Source organism: Sporobolomyces koalae, assembly GCF_050403365.1.
Source record: "Sporobolomyces koalae JCM15063 DNA, S_koalae_JCM15063T_v1_ctg17, whole genome shotgun sequence".
In the NCBI taxonomy this organism is placed as follows: Eukaryota; Fungi; Basidiomycota; class Microbotryomycetes; order Sporidiobolales; family Sporidiobolaceae; genus Sporobolomyces; species Sporobolomyces koalae.
In genome coordinates, this window is record NW_027481754.1 from 97,980 (window position 1) to 115,274 (window position 17,295).

The window sequence follows — 17,295 nt, forward strand, 5'->3', positions numbered from 1 at the left end:
GCTAGCTTCTCTTTTTGCCCTCGAGCCGTTTTTTCTCCCGAAGTCCCTGTATCCTATCTTGCCGTCTCTCTTCCCTTTTTTTCTCTTCTCAGTTTTCTTTTTTTGCACTTGACGACCTTCTCTCCTACACCGCCCCCTCTCTTCTCCCTCCCGTTCTTTCTTGACGACGAGTATTTCTCCTAGCTTCCTTTTCACTTTTGCAAGAGTTTCGAAACTGTACAAAGCCCCGTTTTTTGTCTTGTTTTGTTTTGCATCTCTTCGTAATCTCGAACGCGCCCCCGTTTCTCCTCCCTCCTTCCTTCCTTGACCAACCAAAAAACGATTCTTTTCGATTCCTCCCTTGACCAAGTTGCGAAAAACGGGTTTGCTCTTGGCTTTTGAATTCTTCGAGAGGAATACAGTAGGTAAATGCTTTTTTACTCCTTTTTGTCTTCAAATGCCCTTGTGTACAACAAATCTTTCTCCTTCTCCTTTCTGGAAACCTCCCTCGCAACGTGAAAGAACCCCCAAAGGAAAACAGGAGAGAGAGAAAAGGGGGGAAAAACTACTTTTTAGATGGGAATTTTTTGGGATCAGGGATTTGGGGGAATAGGTAATAGGACAGAGGTGTTTTTACAAGGCGAGATGGCGCTCGAGAGCATGATCTTTGAGTTCGACTTTGGTCGAGAACAATTCTCCACATAGCGGTTCCCCTTCAGTCGTGTTCCTCCATTCACATTTGAACCCTTCTTGAATTGTCAAACTGCTCGTATTCGAATTTGAAGAATCATCCATGACGAGTCGAATGATTGAATCGTTCGACGGTTGAACAGGTCGAGGTGGTGAAGGTGGTCCCCTCAATCGATCTGCTGCTTCCAAAAGTTCCGAAACGGTTTCTTCTTCAGAACCCGATTCAGATTCGACAACAGGTTCTCCCGCTTCAAGTTTTCGTTTGCGTTCAAGTTTGTCCTGTCGTCTCGCAACAACTTCGTCCCATTTACCCGCTTTCGATCTGACGTCGACTTCGTTCATTTTGCGTCGTTCGATTTGAACGAGTTTGACTTGTTTGTTGGCTCGTTCGACTTCAAGTTTCCATCGTTTGACTTGGGATTCGTAGAAGAGCGCTTTCTGTTTCAACCCGGTATCGAGTAACCCTTGCAACCTCGTCGCTTCAGCTTCGGCGACTTGAGCTTCGAGTGCTCGTGCCGAAGCTGCAGTCGATGCGATACTGTACTGTTCTTGAATGTACGCCATGTCTTGTTGAGTTGAATCTCGAGAGTTTTTCAATTGCTTGTTCGTTTGCGTCAACGTTTGCACTTGGGTTTTCAGATTCGCGGTTTCTTCGACCAGAGGTCGCAACGTTTCGAGTTCGGTCGTGGCTGTCAAAAGTTGGGCACGCAACGACTCCACTTGTTGCTCGAGTTGATCACGAGTCTAGACGATCGGAAAAGAGACAAGGACATGTCAGCTTGTCAAACAACCTTGTATCGCTGCATAGCGGTTCCAGCAGGAGGATATGTGAACTGACCAGTGAAGCAACAGGTACGGGATCGGAAGCAGAGGGGGAGGTCTGCAAAGTTGGCACCGCATCGACCGCCGGTGTCTGACCCCGTTTGCGATCAGGAGCATGGTTACAGGAGCCTGAAAAGGCCTCACAGTCGAACACTAGCATCAGTACCGGTCTCCTAATTTCCTGACAGCTTGGAAAGATACGTACGGGCAAACTCGACCGGAATCGTTGTCGTTGGAGACCGTTTCAGTTTGAACGTGCCTTCGCGAGTGTACAGGATGATGAAGTCAACCCGTTCGCCGACATCGAGCATCTGTCGTCTCAATTCAAACGCCCAGAAATCTGCACGTGCAAGAGGTCCATCTGCGCAAAGGGAAACGAGTCAGAATGAAAAATGAGAGCGCGCAAAAGAACATGGGTTCGAGACTCGCCTCCATAGTTCTGAGGGTTCTGCAAGAACCGTTCAATCTCGGCTTTCGTGCCGTCGTTGGTCTCGATCTGAGGAGATGCTCGAACGAGCGCGATGAGGTCGCTCACCCCATCGAGAGTCGGTGCCGGGGAACTCGTGCGCGGGGCAGGTTGAGTTGGCAACGGTGCAGGCGATTGTCTTGCACTCTCGCTTGTAGGCGCTGCGGTCATGAAGGATTGTGTGTTCTGCACCCGAGCAATCGAGGGGGAAGTGAGGTGACCGGCAGAGGGAGCTTGTGCGGTTGCGGCTTGAGGGACTTGGGCGGGCGGTGGCGAAGCTGTATCGACCGAGACTGTTGGCGGTGGTTGGACTGTTTGCGGGTGTTCGGATGGGTAGGATCTATTTGACAGAGCATGCTGCATCGGCGGCAGTTGCGTGGTCGAACGGGCGTACTGCTGCGCTCCCGGCTGAGACGTTTGCATTGGGGGCAATTGCTGGTATTGCTGATGATACGACGTCGAGGATGGGTAGTTCTGCGCTAACGAGGGAGAGTAGTGGTGCTGTTCTGGAGGGCCGTGGGGCGAGGGATATCCATACGGATAAGCGTAAGGCTGGCTCGAGTACATGTGAGATGGGTAATGTTGAGGCTGAGGGGGATACGCCTGCTGAGGATAATGGTACTGCTGTTGTTGACGTTGTTCCTGCTGCTGTTGCTGTTGCTGTTGCTGGTCCACTCGGGCTCGCTTCGCTGTCTCTTCTCGATCGTCTTCGTATTCCCGTTTGGAGGGTTGGGCATGCGACGATGGCAAATGGGATGAGTAGGGATACCCGCTTCCCCCTCCCGGTCCTCCCGAGTAAGCACCTGCACCGCCGTAGCTAGCAGAGCTAGAAGCCGAAGGTCCAGAACCCATGTATCCTGGAACCGAGTTCTGGTGCGATGGTTGTTGTTGATGTTGATACTGCTGAGATTGAGATTGGTGCGAAGGGTATCCCGAGTAAGCATATCCTCTGTCATCTCCATTGGTAGATCCTCCTCCTCCTTCTCCTGCATCGACAGCTTCTTTTCTTGCTTCCGGTTGCCCCGCTTGTGTCTTGGTATCGGGTAGGTTTCGTGGAGGACTTGCGGCAACGGGCGGCTGAGACCACAGGAGATCGCTCGTGAAGTAATCCTCGTTGAAGTTACCGGGAGTGAGGGACTCGAGATCATCAAAGTCCGAGATCTCGTCGTCGAACAAGGCTTCGTTCGCGACAGCCGATTGGATGCAAAGGATCGTCCCTGAGCCCGACTCGATCTGAGAGCTGACCATGACTGGCCGTGAAATCGGCCGTTTGACCAGCCGAGTTCGAGAGCCCGTTCGAGCGGGAGATGGTCGAGAAGAATTGCTGGTCATGGACAAGTCCTGCGAGACGTAGGAAGCTGCAGCCGATGCGACAAGCTCCGCCTCGAAGGATGACATTGGCGAAGGGTTCTCCTTCTCCTGAGAGGGCCCAAGGACGAGTTCGAGACGCGTCTTGGATGGCCGAGGTACGACTGGCGCCGGCCGCAGACGGCCGTGGGAGCGTCGCTGACGAATGCGAGGCCGGAAAGGTGATGAATCAGAATCTTCGATGGGGTCAAATTGTGACGAAACCGCGATAGTCGAGGCCGAGAAGAAGGCAGACACGTCTGGGACTGGACACGGACCGATCGGTCTTCGATGATCGTCTCTGGGCTTTTCCGGGGCTTGTGAACAGTCGTTGAAGATGCGAATATCGTCATTTTGAGCCTGAGCATCTTGCTCGTCGAGGCACGATTCGAGTTCGGGGTCCGACGAATCCGTCGAGGGCGAATCGATTGGTGCGAGCGGGTGGATCGCGATGATCTCGCTTGCGGGAGTCGTCTCGGATCGTTGAGGGCGACTTTCAGCACTTGTTGGCGCATCAGCGATTGATGGTTGCGAATCAGGCACAACTGAAGCGAACGATTCAGCGGCTGGTCTCGCTGGCGGTTTGGAACGCGGTTGTCTTTGTTTCGCCCGTTTCTCTGTCCGCGATGCCGTGTAGGCAGCGACCAAATGTTCGCTCGCGTTTTCTTTCGGTTCCTGTATGGAAGGAAGGAAAAGAACATCCAGTCAGCAGAGAAGGAGGAGCTGTGTCGCGAGAGGAGGGTCGGAATGTCTGACGCACCCAGGTCGGCTCCCATGGTCTGCCTTGCGAGTCTTTCCCGGCCCACCTGATGAAGTATTGCGATTCACTTTCCTCGACGATCTCGATCGCATCCCAGTAACCTTGCGAATCCGCTCCTTCTTTACGGCTCGAACCCGTCGACGTCAAGTCAATCGATGCTTCCGGTTCCACGTGTTCGCTGCATGATGGCTCCGAAAGACTGCTTGTGGGCACGACTCGGGGATGCCTGGTAGCTTGATCGGCCCGGCTGGTAGATTGAATAAACAACGAAACCAAGTCTTGACCATCAGCTTTCAGTTCTGTCCCGGACGAGGTTCCTGCTCTTGCGCGATGCCACTGGAAGCCTAGGCCTGTCCCACAGCGGGATAGAGCGACCAGAGAGGTAGAGAGAATTGATGGGAACTCACTCGGAAGCACGACGCGGCATTTCTACCGAGGCTCACGGACAACACGCAATAGGGTTGATGCACTGGCAGTTGGACCTGGAAAGTAGTCAGGGCCCGATGAGCAACTCTTCGGGTAGTGAAGGAGAGAGCGAGCCAGAGATGGCTGTACATACCGGATTATCGACCGTATGCTGGAGAGTTTCCTCAGGTGGTGGATGATCGTTATCGTATGAGATCGTAAAATCTGGTACGATATCGGATGCCGGCAATATGGTAGAGCAGGCGTGTTGCAACATAACGCGAACCTGTTTGCCGGCTGAGACCTGCCGGACGTATATTCTCTGTTGAGACTCCTCGCCATGCTACTGCTCCTGAAGTGATAAAACCAATAGCAACCTTGCCAGCGATCACTTCGTCCGAGAGTGGTATAGATATTTAGTCCGCGGGGATATCTCCGCAGTATGATTCAGTTCTGATGGGCCGAATGGAGAAACTTGGATTGCGAATAGAGCTACTACGGGACAAGAAGCAAAAACGTAAGAGACGAAGTGCAGAATCACCAAGCACGTTTGCAGGAAAAAAGGAGCAGGAAGAAAAGAGGACGCTAAACGAGTGGAAGAGAACAAAAGTAACACGATGCGAGGAATAGATGCGTTGCAGCTCGAGACATTGCGAGGAATGCGAGAAAGAGTCGGGTGGAGACGGGAAGAGCACGAGAGCGGAAGAAGACGAGCGGTTGAAGTCGTATCTGCGGACCGTGGACAACATTCGCTAGTAGTCTGTTGGTCGTTTAGTGCTTAGCAGCAGCAAACGAGACGGTGGCATCGTCAAAGTTGAAGACCGAGTACCAAGTCTTGAGGAAGGGGACTGTTCAAAGGTCACCAGAACGCACGGAAGTGAGTGGACTGCCGAGGGGAATAGCTCAAGAAGGTAAAGACTCACCTCCGATCAAAGCCGCCTTCTGTCCATAGTAAGTGACATCGGCACCGATGAAGTTCGAGTAGCATCCGCGCTCATCCTCGCTTCCAAAGGAGAAAATGTCCGCAGGGTCAATTTCGAACACTCGGTCCGAACCGTCAAACTTGAATCCGAGCTTCGGGAGAGTTGCGTCGCAGTCGTAGCCGTAAATTTGGCCAACAACGCGCTCGCCGTTGACCTCTGCCTCGACGATGTACTTCGGATCGGCAAACGAACCCTTGACGCGAGCAAAGTCTGTCACGAGGAAAAGCGTATCAGCTGCAGTTCTGGCACACAAATCGGTATTATTGCCTCACATGCGTCCGTGATCGCTTTGGGAATGATAGCCTGCCAAAGTAACAAGCATCGGGATCAGCCGGGCTGCTCGCGGGCTTATGAAGGAGGGGTGGAGAGACTTGCCTGGGTCGAGCCCGAATCGATCGCAGCGTAAACAGTGTCGGAAAAGATAGTTTCACCATCAATGGTCGCTTCGTTGAGTTCCAGAGTCCACTGTGAGTGGAAGTCGGGAGCGCCAGGAGTCAGCTTTGCAACAATCAGAAAGGGGTTGCGAGGCTCACGTGGGTCTGAGACTTGGTGGGCAGCGTCGTGAGCTCGCCAGAGAAACGTCTCGAGTCGGCAGCGCCGAGAGTGAGCTGAGAACCGGAGGCCCCGCCTCGTGTGTGGTAGAGACCAAAGAGGTTTTTGTCGAGCTTCTTCTCTTTGATCAGGTAGTCAAAGAAGCTCGTTCCGGAGCCGATCTGGAGGAACAGCTCAGAGCCTGGTCAAATATGATCACAGACGCTTGAAAGATACCGACTAACCTTCGAGATTGAGCTGAAAGAGAGCCCAAGCAGTCCAGCCGGCTGTCCGAGCCATGACGGGTCGACCAAGCCAAAGGGCTGGTAGAGTTTGATCCATTGCCCGATACGAACTTTGTCTTGTACGACCTCCGCTTCGACATTGCCGTCCCCGACTATCTCGAAACGAAACGAAGGAATGAGCGACCGAGGCAAGCGAATGCAACTTCCAGGGCAAAAGAACGCACACTTAAACAAAGTCTTGCTGCCATCTCCTTTGCGTAGAGTTCGTGAGCGGCTAGCCTCGTAGGCTAAAAGATATCAAGCACATCGAAATCAGCGACTTGGAACCGAATTGGCTCGTTCCGATAAAGTCTGGTACTCACTGCCCGCGGGAAACGCTTCCGTCTTGATCGGAACCAAGAGATCGGCCGAGCCGGTGTCGAGCAAGACATGAACTTGCTGGGCAGGAGTCCCGACCTCGATGGGCGCTGCGTACTGCATGATTGGTGATAAAACTGATGTAAGCGCGTCGTTTCGGGACAAACCAAGGCTTGTTCACGTACCGCGATATCGTTCTGATTGATGAGAGGGATGGTCTGAGTGGACCTCTTGGATTTGCGAGAGCGACGGTTGAGATCGCAATCGCGCTCGCGGCGAGGTTCGAGCTTGGTCGTTTCGAGCTGGCCGACACTGCGCTTGATGGCTTGCTCGAAGCCGTGCTGGAGGAGCTCGCGCGAAACCTTGCCATCATTACCGATGACAGACGGAGCTTGACCGGCAAGCTGAATAGGCGACGCAGCGACGGAGGGGAGGCTCGAGGCCACAGCGCTGACGAGCGCGAGAGGAAGGAGGGTCGAAGTGAGCATGATGAGCGTCTGAGGATTGAGTCTGGAAACTTGAGCTGAGTGTAGCGGAGATGCGGAGTCGAGCTTGGGTATGGGAGTGAGAGTGAGAGTGAGAATGAGGAAAAGAAAGAACGACGAGCCGGCGTCGAGTTCAAATAGTCGTAACCAGGGCGGAGGAAGAAGAAAGGTAAACCTTAACGGCGAGCTGTCGCCGAGCGCACGATGCGGAAGGACAAGGGCGGTGGTGGAGAACAAGCAGTGAGCACAACTTGAAACGCCTCGGACTCAGGGGAAAGGTTGTTGTCGCGTGCGGGCAAAGGAAACTCTGTCGACGTTTCCGGTCGGTAGTAAAGATTTTTAAGGTTTCCTGGCTCGTGCAGCATCGGGACGGGATCTACGAGCAAACGGGGAAAGATTTGCGCATCAGCCTCGCGCCTCGAGACGGGAGAACAAGGGTACCTCTCGGGATATCGGTACCGACGAACCTCCAAGGTTCAGCTTTGTGGTCACGGCTACTTGCCTGGAATCGAAGCGCGGTAGGGCAGCAAGCGACACCGCCCGCCAAGTTGCGCGGAGAGCATTCACACACCGCCAGCAACGGTGTATGCACCGAAGCCTCGTAGCCGGTCTAGGGGGTCGATTGCATTAGAGAGATCGCGCTGCCAGACACGGACTTTCATGGTGGGAAGATAAGGCGAGGTCAGAGAGCATCGGTTCATCACTCAACTCTCTTGCCGTCACCGCCTCCGTACGGCCATACATGACGACAAGCACTTCAAGCAAGCCGCCAGTCTTTCAAGCGTCGCTAGTAAGCTGCTGTGCTTCCAGTAGACGACCCGACATAGACTGACTCGTGATGTCAGTTCCTCGACCGGATCCACGTGAAAGCGACAGTTAAAGGTGCGTACTTGCATTCGCGGGTGTAATCATGAACCTGGTGCTGATCGTTCTCGCTCGAACCAGCTGTGCTGGGCACTATCCTTTTTCAACGTGTGCTGGGCCAGCTCTCGCCGTCATCGTTCGACTTTCTCGGCATCTCGTTCGTGAGTTCTCTACAGACTACCGACATTATGCTTGAGTATCACTCAGTGAACGTTCGCGCTGCAGCCAGTACCTGGAGATGCCGAGATCGAAGCCCTGATCGACTCGAAAGCTGAAGCATTCACCCGGCTCGTCCTCGATGGAACCGCCAATGGCGAGGGTCGCTCGGCCAAGGTCAGCTGGCATTCTTGACTTCCGTGCTACACGCGCTGAGTATGCGGCATTGCAGCTCTTTGTCGCTTTTTACCCTGTGCCGATTCCCCCACTTGCGATCCGAACCACTTCCTCCCGCACCGCCTCTCCCGCCCCGTCGTCCCATTCGGCAGCATCGCCCGCGCGAGTGCGGGACGCCTCGAATACACGTAGGAGCTCACTGGCCACACCGGTCTCGACCGCTTTCAACTGGTTAGCGCGCACCGCTCTCGGCGGCGATCCGGCTGGCACCGAGGCGGAACCGACTCGCGAGCAAGACGAAGAGCTCAAGTGGGCCAAGGAGATGGATAGAAACGGGAAAGGCATGTGGGAAGGATACTCGATCGAGATCGAGGTTCTCCGGGACGGCAGGAGAGGTGGTCTCGACGGCGAAGAGAGCGAGTCTGCATCTCTTTCAATCTCGCAGGAGACTGTGCCGCTGGCTGACGTTTGAAACTTCTCAGAACTCCGCTCGCAACTCAACGATTTCCTGCTGCGGAACTTGAGCTTTGTTATGCACAAGACCTCGCATGTCCCGCCAATCACCTCGTCAGAGCTCATGCCGTTTGGAACTCTCGTAAGCTCGGAGAGTCATCTGGCATGTAGACTTGGTAAGCTGGTAACTAACGCCCTGTCTTTCGCGGAAAGATCCTGCTCGATCCCGCCACGGCTCCATTCTCTGTCCCCAAGCCGGTTGTGAGCGAAGTGAAGGGATTCCCAATGCTGCACAAGGCGCTTGTGGCGGGCACGACGACGAGAAGTGCCGAACGCACGGCGAAGGCCTGGTAAAATGCTGTCTCGCTTCTTCTGTACTTCTCACGAGCCGTAAATGTTGCCATACCATACAGTAGATGAGTTTCTCAAAAGGGTGAGTAATCTTCTCCGGCAGTCACAGAACCGGAGACGCGTGCCAGCGTGGGAGCTCTCGCGCACTTCTTTTCTGATCTAATCTTCCCCGGGCGTTGCGTCCCTTCCGGCTGATCTGTTCCAGCAATAGCGCGTTCTTCAGGCGCGGCCAAGCGGCGGAACGGATCTTCCGGCGAGATCGCGCTTCGGCATGCCCATGCATGTGGGGGACTGGCGGAACTGATTTTCCCTTCCCGAGTTCTTCAAAAGTTCTGTCAGCTCTCCCTCTTGGAACTCTTGAAATACCAGTCTCCGTCGTCAGTTCGAGCGTCTCGTCAACCGTAGCCGCCGTCTCTCGCTTTCACCGCCGTTTCGTCAACCGAAGCCATCAACACCTCGTTCCATCTCAACATGGCAACCGCTCAATCCGCCTATTCGATCAACCGCTCGAAAGCAACCAAGGGAGCCGATCCCTACGAATACCGTGAGTTCCTCGCAATCCTCTGTTCTCCAGAAAGCGATTCCCTAGCGCATGACCCCGCCCCGCGTAAGAGCTTTGACGTAGCTGACCCCAGATCGTCTGTCACACTCACGCGCTAAATAGAGGTGGGATTCGGCAACTCGTTCGCGTCCGAAGCAATCCCCGAAGTCCTGCCGCTTGGACAGAACTCGCCCCAAAAGGTCAAGTTTGGGCTGTACGCCGAGCAAGTGACCGCGACCGCGTTCGTCGCGCCTCGCGCTGTCAACCAAAAGCTATGGTTCTACCGAATGCGTCCGTCGGTCGCTCACCAAGGCTTTGTGCGCATTCCCGACAACGAAGACGTCAGTCGCTGCCATTCGTTCCTTCTCAATCGTGAGATCCTGACGAGTAACCCTGAAAAATAGCTCTGCTCCGAGTTTTCGCCTCTCAACCCCAAGGTCTCGGTTTCGCCGACTCAAATCGCATGGAAACCGTTCGCACTACCGCGTTCGACTGACAAGGTCGACTTTGTTGAAGGCATGAAAACGATCGCCGGAAGTGGTTCTCCGATGGAGAAGACGGGGCTCGCGATCCACATGTACCTGTGCAACACGTCGATGGACAAAAAGGCGTTCATCAACAACGACGGAGACATGCTCATCGTACCGCAACTCGGTCGCCTCGATATCCAGACCGAGCTCGGACACCTCATGGTCGCACCGGGAGAGATCTGTGTCATTCAGCGAGGACTCAGGTTCAAGGTCAAGCTGCCCGATGGTGAGTCCCCCACGACTGTCGTCTCTCAGTGATTCGAATTACTGAGACAGAGGATTTGCCGCTATGACATATAGGTCCCTCCCGTGGCTACATCCAGGAAGTTTTCGGCGCTCACTACAAATTGCCCGAACTTGGCCCTCTCGGAGCGAACGGTCTCGCGAATGCTCGTGATTTCGAACATCCCGTCGCTTCGTTCGAGGTTGACCAGAGTGGATGGCTCATCGTCTACAAGCTCATGGGAACCCTCTGGGCTTGCTCGCAAGAGCACTCGCCGTTCGATGTCGTTGGTGAGTAATGTCGCGTCCCATGAGTTTTTGACCCTGAGGAAGAACCTAACTCATGAATTTCGATCCTTCAGCCTGGCACGGAAACTATGTGCCATTCAAGTACGACCTCTCCCGATTCTGCGCCGTCGGTTCAATCTCGTTCGACCACATTGATCCGAGTTGCTGTAAGCCATCTTTCTCCTACTCAAGAAAGGTGCGAAACCCACCCTGACGCCATTCCTGTCGTTTCAGTCACGGTGCTCACGGTCGACTCGCACGAACACGGCACTCCGCTTGCCGACTTCCTCATCTTCTCGCCTCGATGGGACGTTGCGAGCAACACGTTCCGACCGCCGTACATGCACCGTAACGCTGCGTCTGAATTCATGGGATTGATCAAGGGAGGCTACGGAGGACGCAGTGACGACTTTTTGCCCGGTGGTGCCAGTTACGAATGCGGTTTCACTCCCGTGAGTAGCCTGTTATCGCATTGCCAGCGTACTAGGAGAGCGAAAGTCTAACCTCACTCTCGACTCGTGCGAAAATCAGCACGGCGTCGACTACGAGGTGTGGAAGGGAGCGACCGAGATCGAGCAAAACGGAGCTCAATGGATCAGTGACGGTACTTACGCGTTCATGTTTGAATCGTCTCGAGCGTTCACCTTGACCGATTACGCCGTGCACCGATCTGGAACTATCCACTACCACGAACCCAAAATGTGCGTTCTCCTAATTCACTTACGTTTTTCGTCTACTGGTACTGACGTCTGGCGGCTTCTATGGACAGGTGGGATCCTCTCGTTTCCGAATTCGTCGATCGGTTGGATGAAGTCAATGAACACCTCGCCCGATTCGGGCTGCCGGCCATCTCGAAGGGCAACGCGACCGCGGGCAACCAAGGTCTCGCGAGGAGAACGGTTGAAGGCGAGAGCAAGATGGAAGGTGCTGAACCTCACTCGAATGGTCACTAAGACTAGAGCTGTCTTTCTTGCAACGTTAGCAATTCAAAGGGGATCATGTAGCGATTCTTAGTTCATTCTCGTCTGTTTGTATTTGGTTGTGTCTGTGCTCCACCCTGAAAGATACCCCGTTACCCCTGGTCTACACAAGAAGTAAAACAAACATGCCCGTTCTCGTGAGCGATCTTGATTGACAGACGCGCTGTATCGTCCAGGCAAGGACTCGGAAGACAGAAAATCGGAAGAATCGTCATCTTTCTGAGAGACTGGTAACGACTGCGCAACCAAGGGATGCTTCAAGTGTCGACAATCGAACGCCGACCATGAGTACCGCGCCTGCGTCAACTGGGCACCGGCGGATCACGTCATTAAGATCCCACCGGAATGGAGCGCATCACCGAAACCATCCACCACGGAGACTGTCGACGGGTTCGACGTCCTGGTGTCAAACCGCCACTACGATCGCTCTCTTCACTTCGACACCCTCACCGCAAGTCGCCATCGCCTCGTCGACACTACTCACCGGATCGCCGCTCGATCCGTGACCGGTCGCCAGACGAGCGTCGACACAGTCACCGCGCCTCGCCCTCGATACATGTTCCTCGTCAAGCTTTCAGAAAAGCAGTTGAATACGAGTCGACGATCTATTCTGGTCGTGCCAGGATCCGAACGCCAAAGGTCTGTACGACCTAAGCGCGGACGAGGCGATCAATACGGTTGATGCGCAACGAAGAAGATTTGAGCACGGTCGCCTCGTCGCCATTACACGTCGGATCGCCGCTACGTCCGTGACCGGTCGCCCGATGCGCGTGCTCAAACCTTTCTCGTTGCGCATCAACCGCATAGATTGCCTCGTCAGCGCTCGGGTCGTACAGACCTTTGGCGTTCAGATCCTGGCACGACCAGAATAGTTTATTCGAGTTGTACTCAACCGGTTTCTTGAAAACTTGTCGAGGAACATGTCTTGAGAGCGGTGCGCGGTGAGGGTGTCGAAGCGCGTCGGGCGACCGTTCACGGATGGAGCGGCTCCGGTGAGTAACGGCGACGAGGTGACGGCGAGGCGCGGTGAGGAGGTCGACGCGCATCGGGCGACCGGTCACGGACGGAGGGGCGGTCCGACAGGTGATTGGGGTAGGACCACGATTGGTAGTAGTGGACGAATACTGGTACGACATACCGTGGAGAGAAGCCAGTCACCTAGAACAGAAAGACGTGAACGTCGGTAAAGCCTAAAGCGAGATGGGTAAAAGAGGATGGGGAAAGAGAACAAGAGAGAGAGAGAAGATCCTCAAGGGAACAGACTTAGGAGGAGGCTCGTGTCAAGGGAATGAGAGCCGGAGTCCGAGAAAGAAGGATAAGGAAAAGAGAACGGCCCCCGCGACAGTCGGTGTCCCGCTCACAGTTGTCTCGTGAGAGATAAACATAGAGAGCAACCTAAGAGCTAGGATGCGGATGTTCGTTCAACCGGATCTCATCTTCATCCGGTACCTTCTCTTCTATCCCTCTGTTTTGTAGGGAAGACCTTGGCCTTACACAATGTTGACAACAAAAACTGCAAAGAACAAACAACGAGACAGATTAAACATTCGACAAGGAAATCCTTGACGTGGGAGGAGGTGCTAAGAAGCAAAGAGCTAGAGTTTGCCGGCAGTGTTGCGGTTGATCATTCGAATCCCTTCAAGCTTGAGCTTGCAATCCTTGAGAACTTTGGTCTGGGGTTTCCAAGTCTGTCACAAGTGCCAAACAACGTCTCTTTTCGTCAGGGCCATTCTCGAAATCATATTGGAACAAATGGAAACGTACCTCGAAAGCTTCTCCGAGTGCTTTCAACTCGTTTCCAAACAAGTGTCGAACGTGCGGGTCTTCGATGATTCCACGCAGTGCCCAGGTCAGCAGGTAAGGGTTCCTGCGATCTCTCGGTTGGAACGACATGGACAAAGGAGGTGCATGCGCATGGACATCAAGGTTCGTCGGTGCCTCGGTAAGCGAAGTCGTCTCGAATTGGTGTCGAACCGCAAGACTTTGGTAGGAAGACAGTCAAGAAATACCGGACCGATCACGTCAATACCGTCCCGCGAGGCAAAGACTCAGGTCGAGGTGGTAAAGATCAAGACTCACTTGAACACGTCCGCTTCGTCGTAGATTTTAGAATGACCAACTCCTGTGAGAGCGCCCGAAAGTGCTTCCGACAGGTGATAGACGAGGTCATGATCTGACAATCCAGCATTACGAAGACGAGCCGAAAAGACGACGAGGTTGGCGAGAAAGTCGGACGTTTGGAACGCGTCCGAGTCGATATAGACCGCACGGACAATGGCCGGGTGCGTCACGCCCGAGAACAAAGCCGAATAGAGCGGGACGACCTATTGATACCCGGTTCCCACAAGTAAGACTCAGTATTCATCAGGAGTATCACCAAGGTAAAGAAGCTGACCTGATCGTTGATCGAACCGACTACCGTCACCTTGATCCCGGCGTTCAAAATGACCCGCAGACTGTGGAAAGTGCTAGATCAGCTTTGTGAGGAGAACGTCCGAGAAAGGAAAGGTGCATTGTCTCGCCTTTCTAGGAACTTGATCGAGACAACGGATTCAGCATCTTGGAACTCGAAAAGTTCTCGAGCTGCTGCGCTCTCGAGATAGTTGAAGTACGGTGCCAGGGCGACAGACTGGTACAGGTAGACGAAAGGACCTTGGGCGATCCCACACATGGCGAGCCTGTCGAGTTGAAAGCGTCTTAGCAAATTGAATATGTCGACGGTTCAAACATCATTTCGATGAGCGAAAGAGAAACTGACAAGTGAGTCTGCGTGCCGACGATCAGGTCTTGATCGAGCATCCTCGCCAACAGCTGCGTACTGACGACCGTCCCTTGCGAGTGGGTCGCGAGGAACACGACGTCGGCTTTCTTGAGCGCTTGCAACCATTCTTCACGATTGGTTAATTGCGAGTACAGTTTGTTGACACGATCTTCGACTTGCCCTTCGCCTTCGAGTGCGATCGCCTGAATGTTGAAAGACGATACTCCGCTCGATTCAAGGTACGTTTGAACAGCATCGTGCATCATGGTCGCAAATTTGACGCTTTTGGGTGGCCGAGGCCCGTCTCAGTACTGCGGGCTAGTTGGGACAAACGTATGGAGGAACGTAGCTTACCTGGTTCCCGTTGGCTCCCCAAGCACGCTCTTGAGTCTCGAGTTTGGGAACCATCCGTGGACTCCGATGCAAACGACTCGCTTGACGCTCGAAAGCCTCGAAGGCTCGTTCATCACTTCAAGCGCTTTTGGCAGCTTCTCTGCTGGATCGTCCTTCTTTTCGCTCGGCAGTCCTGGCAATGCCGCTATCGTAGGAGGCGGCGAGGTCGTTGGAGGATGACTGAACAGATACGCCGAGACGAGTGAGACGGCTCGGTTCAGGTTCGACTTTTTCGGCGGGAACGATCGCGGGATTCGCAGGAACGTGTCGTCGAACGTCGGAAGGACGAGGTTGTCCACGGGAGGATCGGATTCGAGTAATGATTGGGATCGAGGTCGCTGGATGCCAGAGCGGATCGAACCCGTCAGAGGTTTGACGTGACCTTCACGCTCGGGTTGTAGCTGAGGCGATGGTGGAGAGGATTGTTGGTCCGGTTGATGGGAAGAGGCGCGTGAACGAGTCGATGCAGACGAGGATGCGACCGGATTTGCACGAGAAAAGATGGCCCACGAAGAGGTCTTATTGCGCAGGTGTTTCGCTGGTTCCGTAAACGAAGAAGCGGACGAGTCGAGGTAGCTCGAAGTCGAAGTGACTGACGTCGAGATGTGACTATCTTGCGGAGCGGGATGTCCGTCCTCGATCATCTTGTGTACGGGCGCCGCGGTGATCAGGAGGTTTGACTTGTCGACGACCATCTTGAACGCTCTCGCTTCACGCTTCCTCCGCTCGGCCAACTCTTCTGGCGATTCACCCCAGATCGTCTGGATCCAGCTTCTTGTCACATTCTTCGATGACGACGTCGACATGATCGTCTCCTGTCCTGTCGCGCTCGTCTCTGCTTGCGCGTCGATCGGGCTTGTGATATCTTGCGCGGCAGGTTCTGCATTAGAGTCCGGCGATTTGGCCTCAACAGGCTCTCCTGCCTGCTTCTCCGCTGACTGCGGTTCATCGGGAGCAGAATTTCCCCACAACCACCAGGAGCTCCGAGATGGTCTCAGAGTCTTTGGAGTGAGGGTGCTCGAATCGTAGCTTTCCAACGGAGGTGCATTTCGCAAGGTGTCATCTGCGATACTCACCGACTTGCCATCAGCAGACTGTTGTATGTAGCTGACCGATTGAGACCTACTCTTGGACTCGGACGACTGGTCTTCTGCTCCGCTCAGCATGGGCTCGATCGCTTCGCTTTCCATCTTGGGTTCAGCAGTCTCGACCTGCATCTCGGCCTGATCATCTGCAACCGTATCTTCTGACACCTTGGTTGGTTCAGGTTCGTTCGAGCCACGGTACACGCCTCTTGTGATGAACTCTATCCACCCTCGGTTTGGTGGAGGGTCGACGAGAGTGGCTTCTGGCGGTTCTGGTAGCTCGAGAGCTGATTTCTCGGCCTTGGGGGTCGAGGCGTCATCTTCGAGAAGCGGTTGCTGATTCTCGCTCCGGGCAGTCGTGAACGATTCGATCGATGCAGCGGGATCGACAGTCTCGGAAGAACGCATCGAATCGCTTGTTGATGGAGTGCCCGTTTCGAGCGTCGAGGTTGAGTTCTGCCCTTGGATATTCGAAACGGTCGAAGCGAGAGCTGAAGTTGGCGCGGGTGTACGACCTATCCATCGTTTCGTACTCAAGAACCCTTGCGAAGGGGAAACTGACAAGCTCGAAGAAGTCGAAGTCGAAGCGACTGGTTTCGAAGGTTGCAACGGTGCGAATCGAGATGTCGACAATTTCGTAGGCGACAAGGAAGACGAGGACGAGATTGAAGATGCGGTCGAGAGGTTGCTGTTGGTTCGACTTCTCGTACTGCTGTCGGTTCTCGCGCGTTTCGACAATGTTTCGATCTCTGGCGCTTTGCCCTTGCCTTTGTCACGAGTTGAAAGCTGTTTCGGCTCGTCTACTATCGGCTCGGGTTCAATCTCGTCTGAACGGGGTTCTGGGCTCGAGACGTCGTTCCCGATTCCCCTCGTTGTCCTGACCGAACTCGCGGTACTGCCCGCTCGCGGTCTCGACTCTTCCCTCGTTCTCGATGTAGCTCGATGATCATTGTCTTCACGAGTTCCTCCTGCCATCTCCAACATTTTCCTACTCAAGAGTGCATGTGCACTGCGGTGTTGTGACTTTTTCGACGAACTCGATCCAGTTGACGAAGAGATCGAGAGGTTGCGACTCCGAGGCGATCCTGATGATGACGAGGTCGAACCAGATGATGCAGGTGGATCGAGGAAGAGTTGGTCGAGCGTACTCGTCGAGGCAGAAGTGATGGGTGGTGCAGGTTTCGAAGCGGGCGCTCTCCACGACATGTGTGTGGGTAGCTTCTATTCGTTGTTTTGAAAGCCGTGAACAAGGCCCTCGAAGAAGAAGGGATCAAGCTAGTGAGGCAACCTAGCTGTCAGTTCAACCGTCACTCTGTACTGGCAGAGTCCCATGTCTTGTGCAGTCAATTCCCAGTCCCAGTTTGTCCTTCATAGATTCCGACTTGAGCAAGAGAGGGGTGCTGGTTCCCACCCTCCTCGCGTTG

The 17,295-nt window shown here is 54.2% G+C and overlaps 6 protein-coding genes across 6 annotated transcripts; 2 read left to right on the forward strand and 4 right to left on the reverse strand.

Annotated features, from left to right (window-relative positions):
- Positions 1-612: 612 nt before the first annotated feature.
- Positions 613-4,491, reverse strand: JCM15063_000990 (uncharacterized protein; the record flags this gene model as incomplete). Its single annotated transcript, XM_076678791.1, has 6 exons — positions 613-1,413; positions 1,508-1,620; positions 1,697-1,802; positions 1,904-3,979; positions 4,065-4,242; positions 4,472-4,491. 6 exons carry the CDS (start codon positions 4,489-4,491, stop codon positions 613-615), a joined length of 3,294 nt encoding a protein of 1,097 aa, XP_076534029.1.
- Positions 4,492-5,240: 749 nt separating this feature from the next.
- Positions 5,241-7,073, reverse strand: JCM15063_000991 (uncharacterized protein; the record flags this gene model as incomplete). Its single annotated transcript, XM_076678792.1, has 8 exons — positions 5,241-5,317; positions 5,393-5,662; positions 5,824-5,917; positions 5,986-6,165; positions 6,229-6,380; positions 6,453-6,515; positions 6,591-6,702; positions 6,771-7,073. The coding sequence occupies 8 exons, from the start codon at positions 7,071-7,073 to the stop codon at positions 5,241-5,243; spliced, it is 1,251 nt and encodes a 416-aa protein (XP_076534030.1).
- Positions 7,074-7,812: 739 nt separating this feature from the next.
- On the forward strand, positions 7,813-9,074 carry JCM15063_000992 (uncharacterized protein; the record flags this gene model as incomplete). The annotated part of the gene is made up of 7 exons (XM_076678793.1): positions 7,813-7,860; positions 7,916-7,952; positions 8,016-8,095; positions 8,160-8,267; positions 8,323-8,683; positions 8,750-8,862; positions 8,934-9,074. 7 exons carry the CDS (start codon positions 7,813-7,815, stop codon positions 9,072-9,074), a joined length of 888 nt encoding a protein of 295 aa, XP_076534031.1.
- Positions 9,075-9,542: 468 nt separating this feature from the next.
- Positions 9,543-11,605, forward strand: JCM15063_000993 (uncharacterized protein; the record flags this gene model as incomplete). Its single annotated transcript, XM_076678794.1, has 8 exons — positions 9,543-9,615; positions 9,736-9,953; positions 10,017-10,368; positions 10,443-10,655; positions 10,727-10,819; positions 10,887-11,104; positions 11,184-11,353; positions 11,422-11,605. The coding sequence occupies 8 exons, from the start codon at positions 9,543-9,545 to the stop codon at positions 11,603-11,605; spliced, it is 1,521 nt and encodes a 506-aa protein (XP_076534032.1).
- A 677-nt stretch (positions 11,606-12,282) lies between these two features.
- JCM15063_000994 (uncharacterized protein) lies at positions 12,283-12,768 on the reverse strand (the record flags this gene model as incomplete). The annotated part of the gene is made up of 1 exon (XM_076678795.1): positions 12,283-12,768. The coding sequence occupies one exon, from the start codon at positions 12,766-12,768 to the stop codon at positions 12,283-12,285; it is 486 nt and encodes a 161-aa protein (XP_076534033.1).
- A 459-nt stretch (positions 12,769-13,227) lies between these two features.
- On the reverse strand, positions 13,228-17,077 carry JCM15063_000995 (uncharacterized protein; the record flags this gene model as incomplete). Its single annotated transcript, XM_076678796.1, has 7 exons — positions 13,228-13,320; positions 13,397-13,613; positions 13,712-13,956; positions 14,028-14,088; positions 14,155-14,310; positions 14,391-14,675; positions 14,748-17,077. 7 exons carry the CDS (start codon positions 17,075-17,077, stop codon positions 13,228-13,230), a joined length of 3,387 nt encoding a protein of 1,128 aa, XP_076534034.1.
- Between the last annotated feature and the right edge of the window lie 218 nt (positions 17,078-17,295).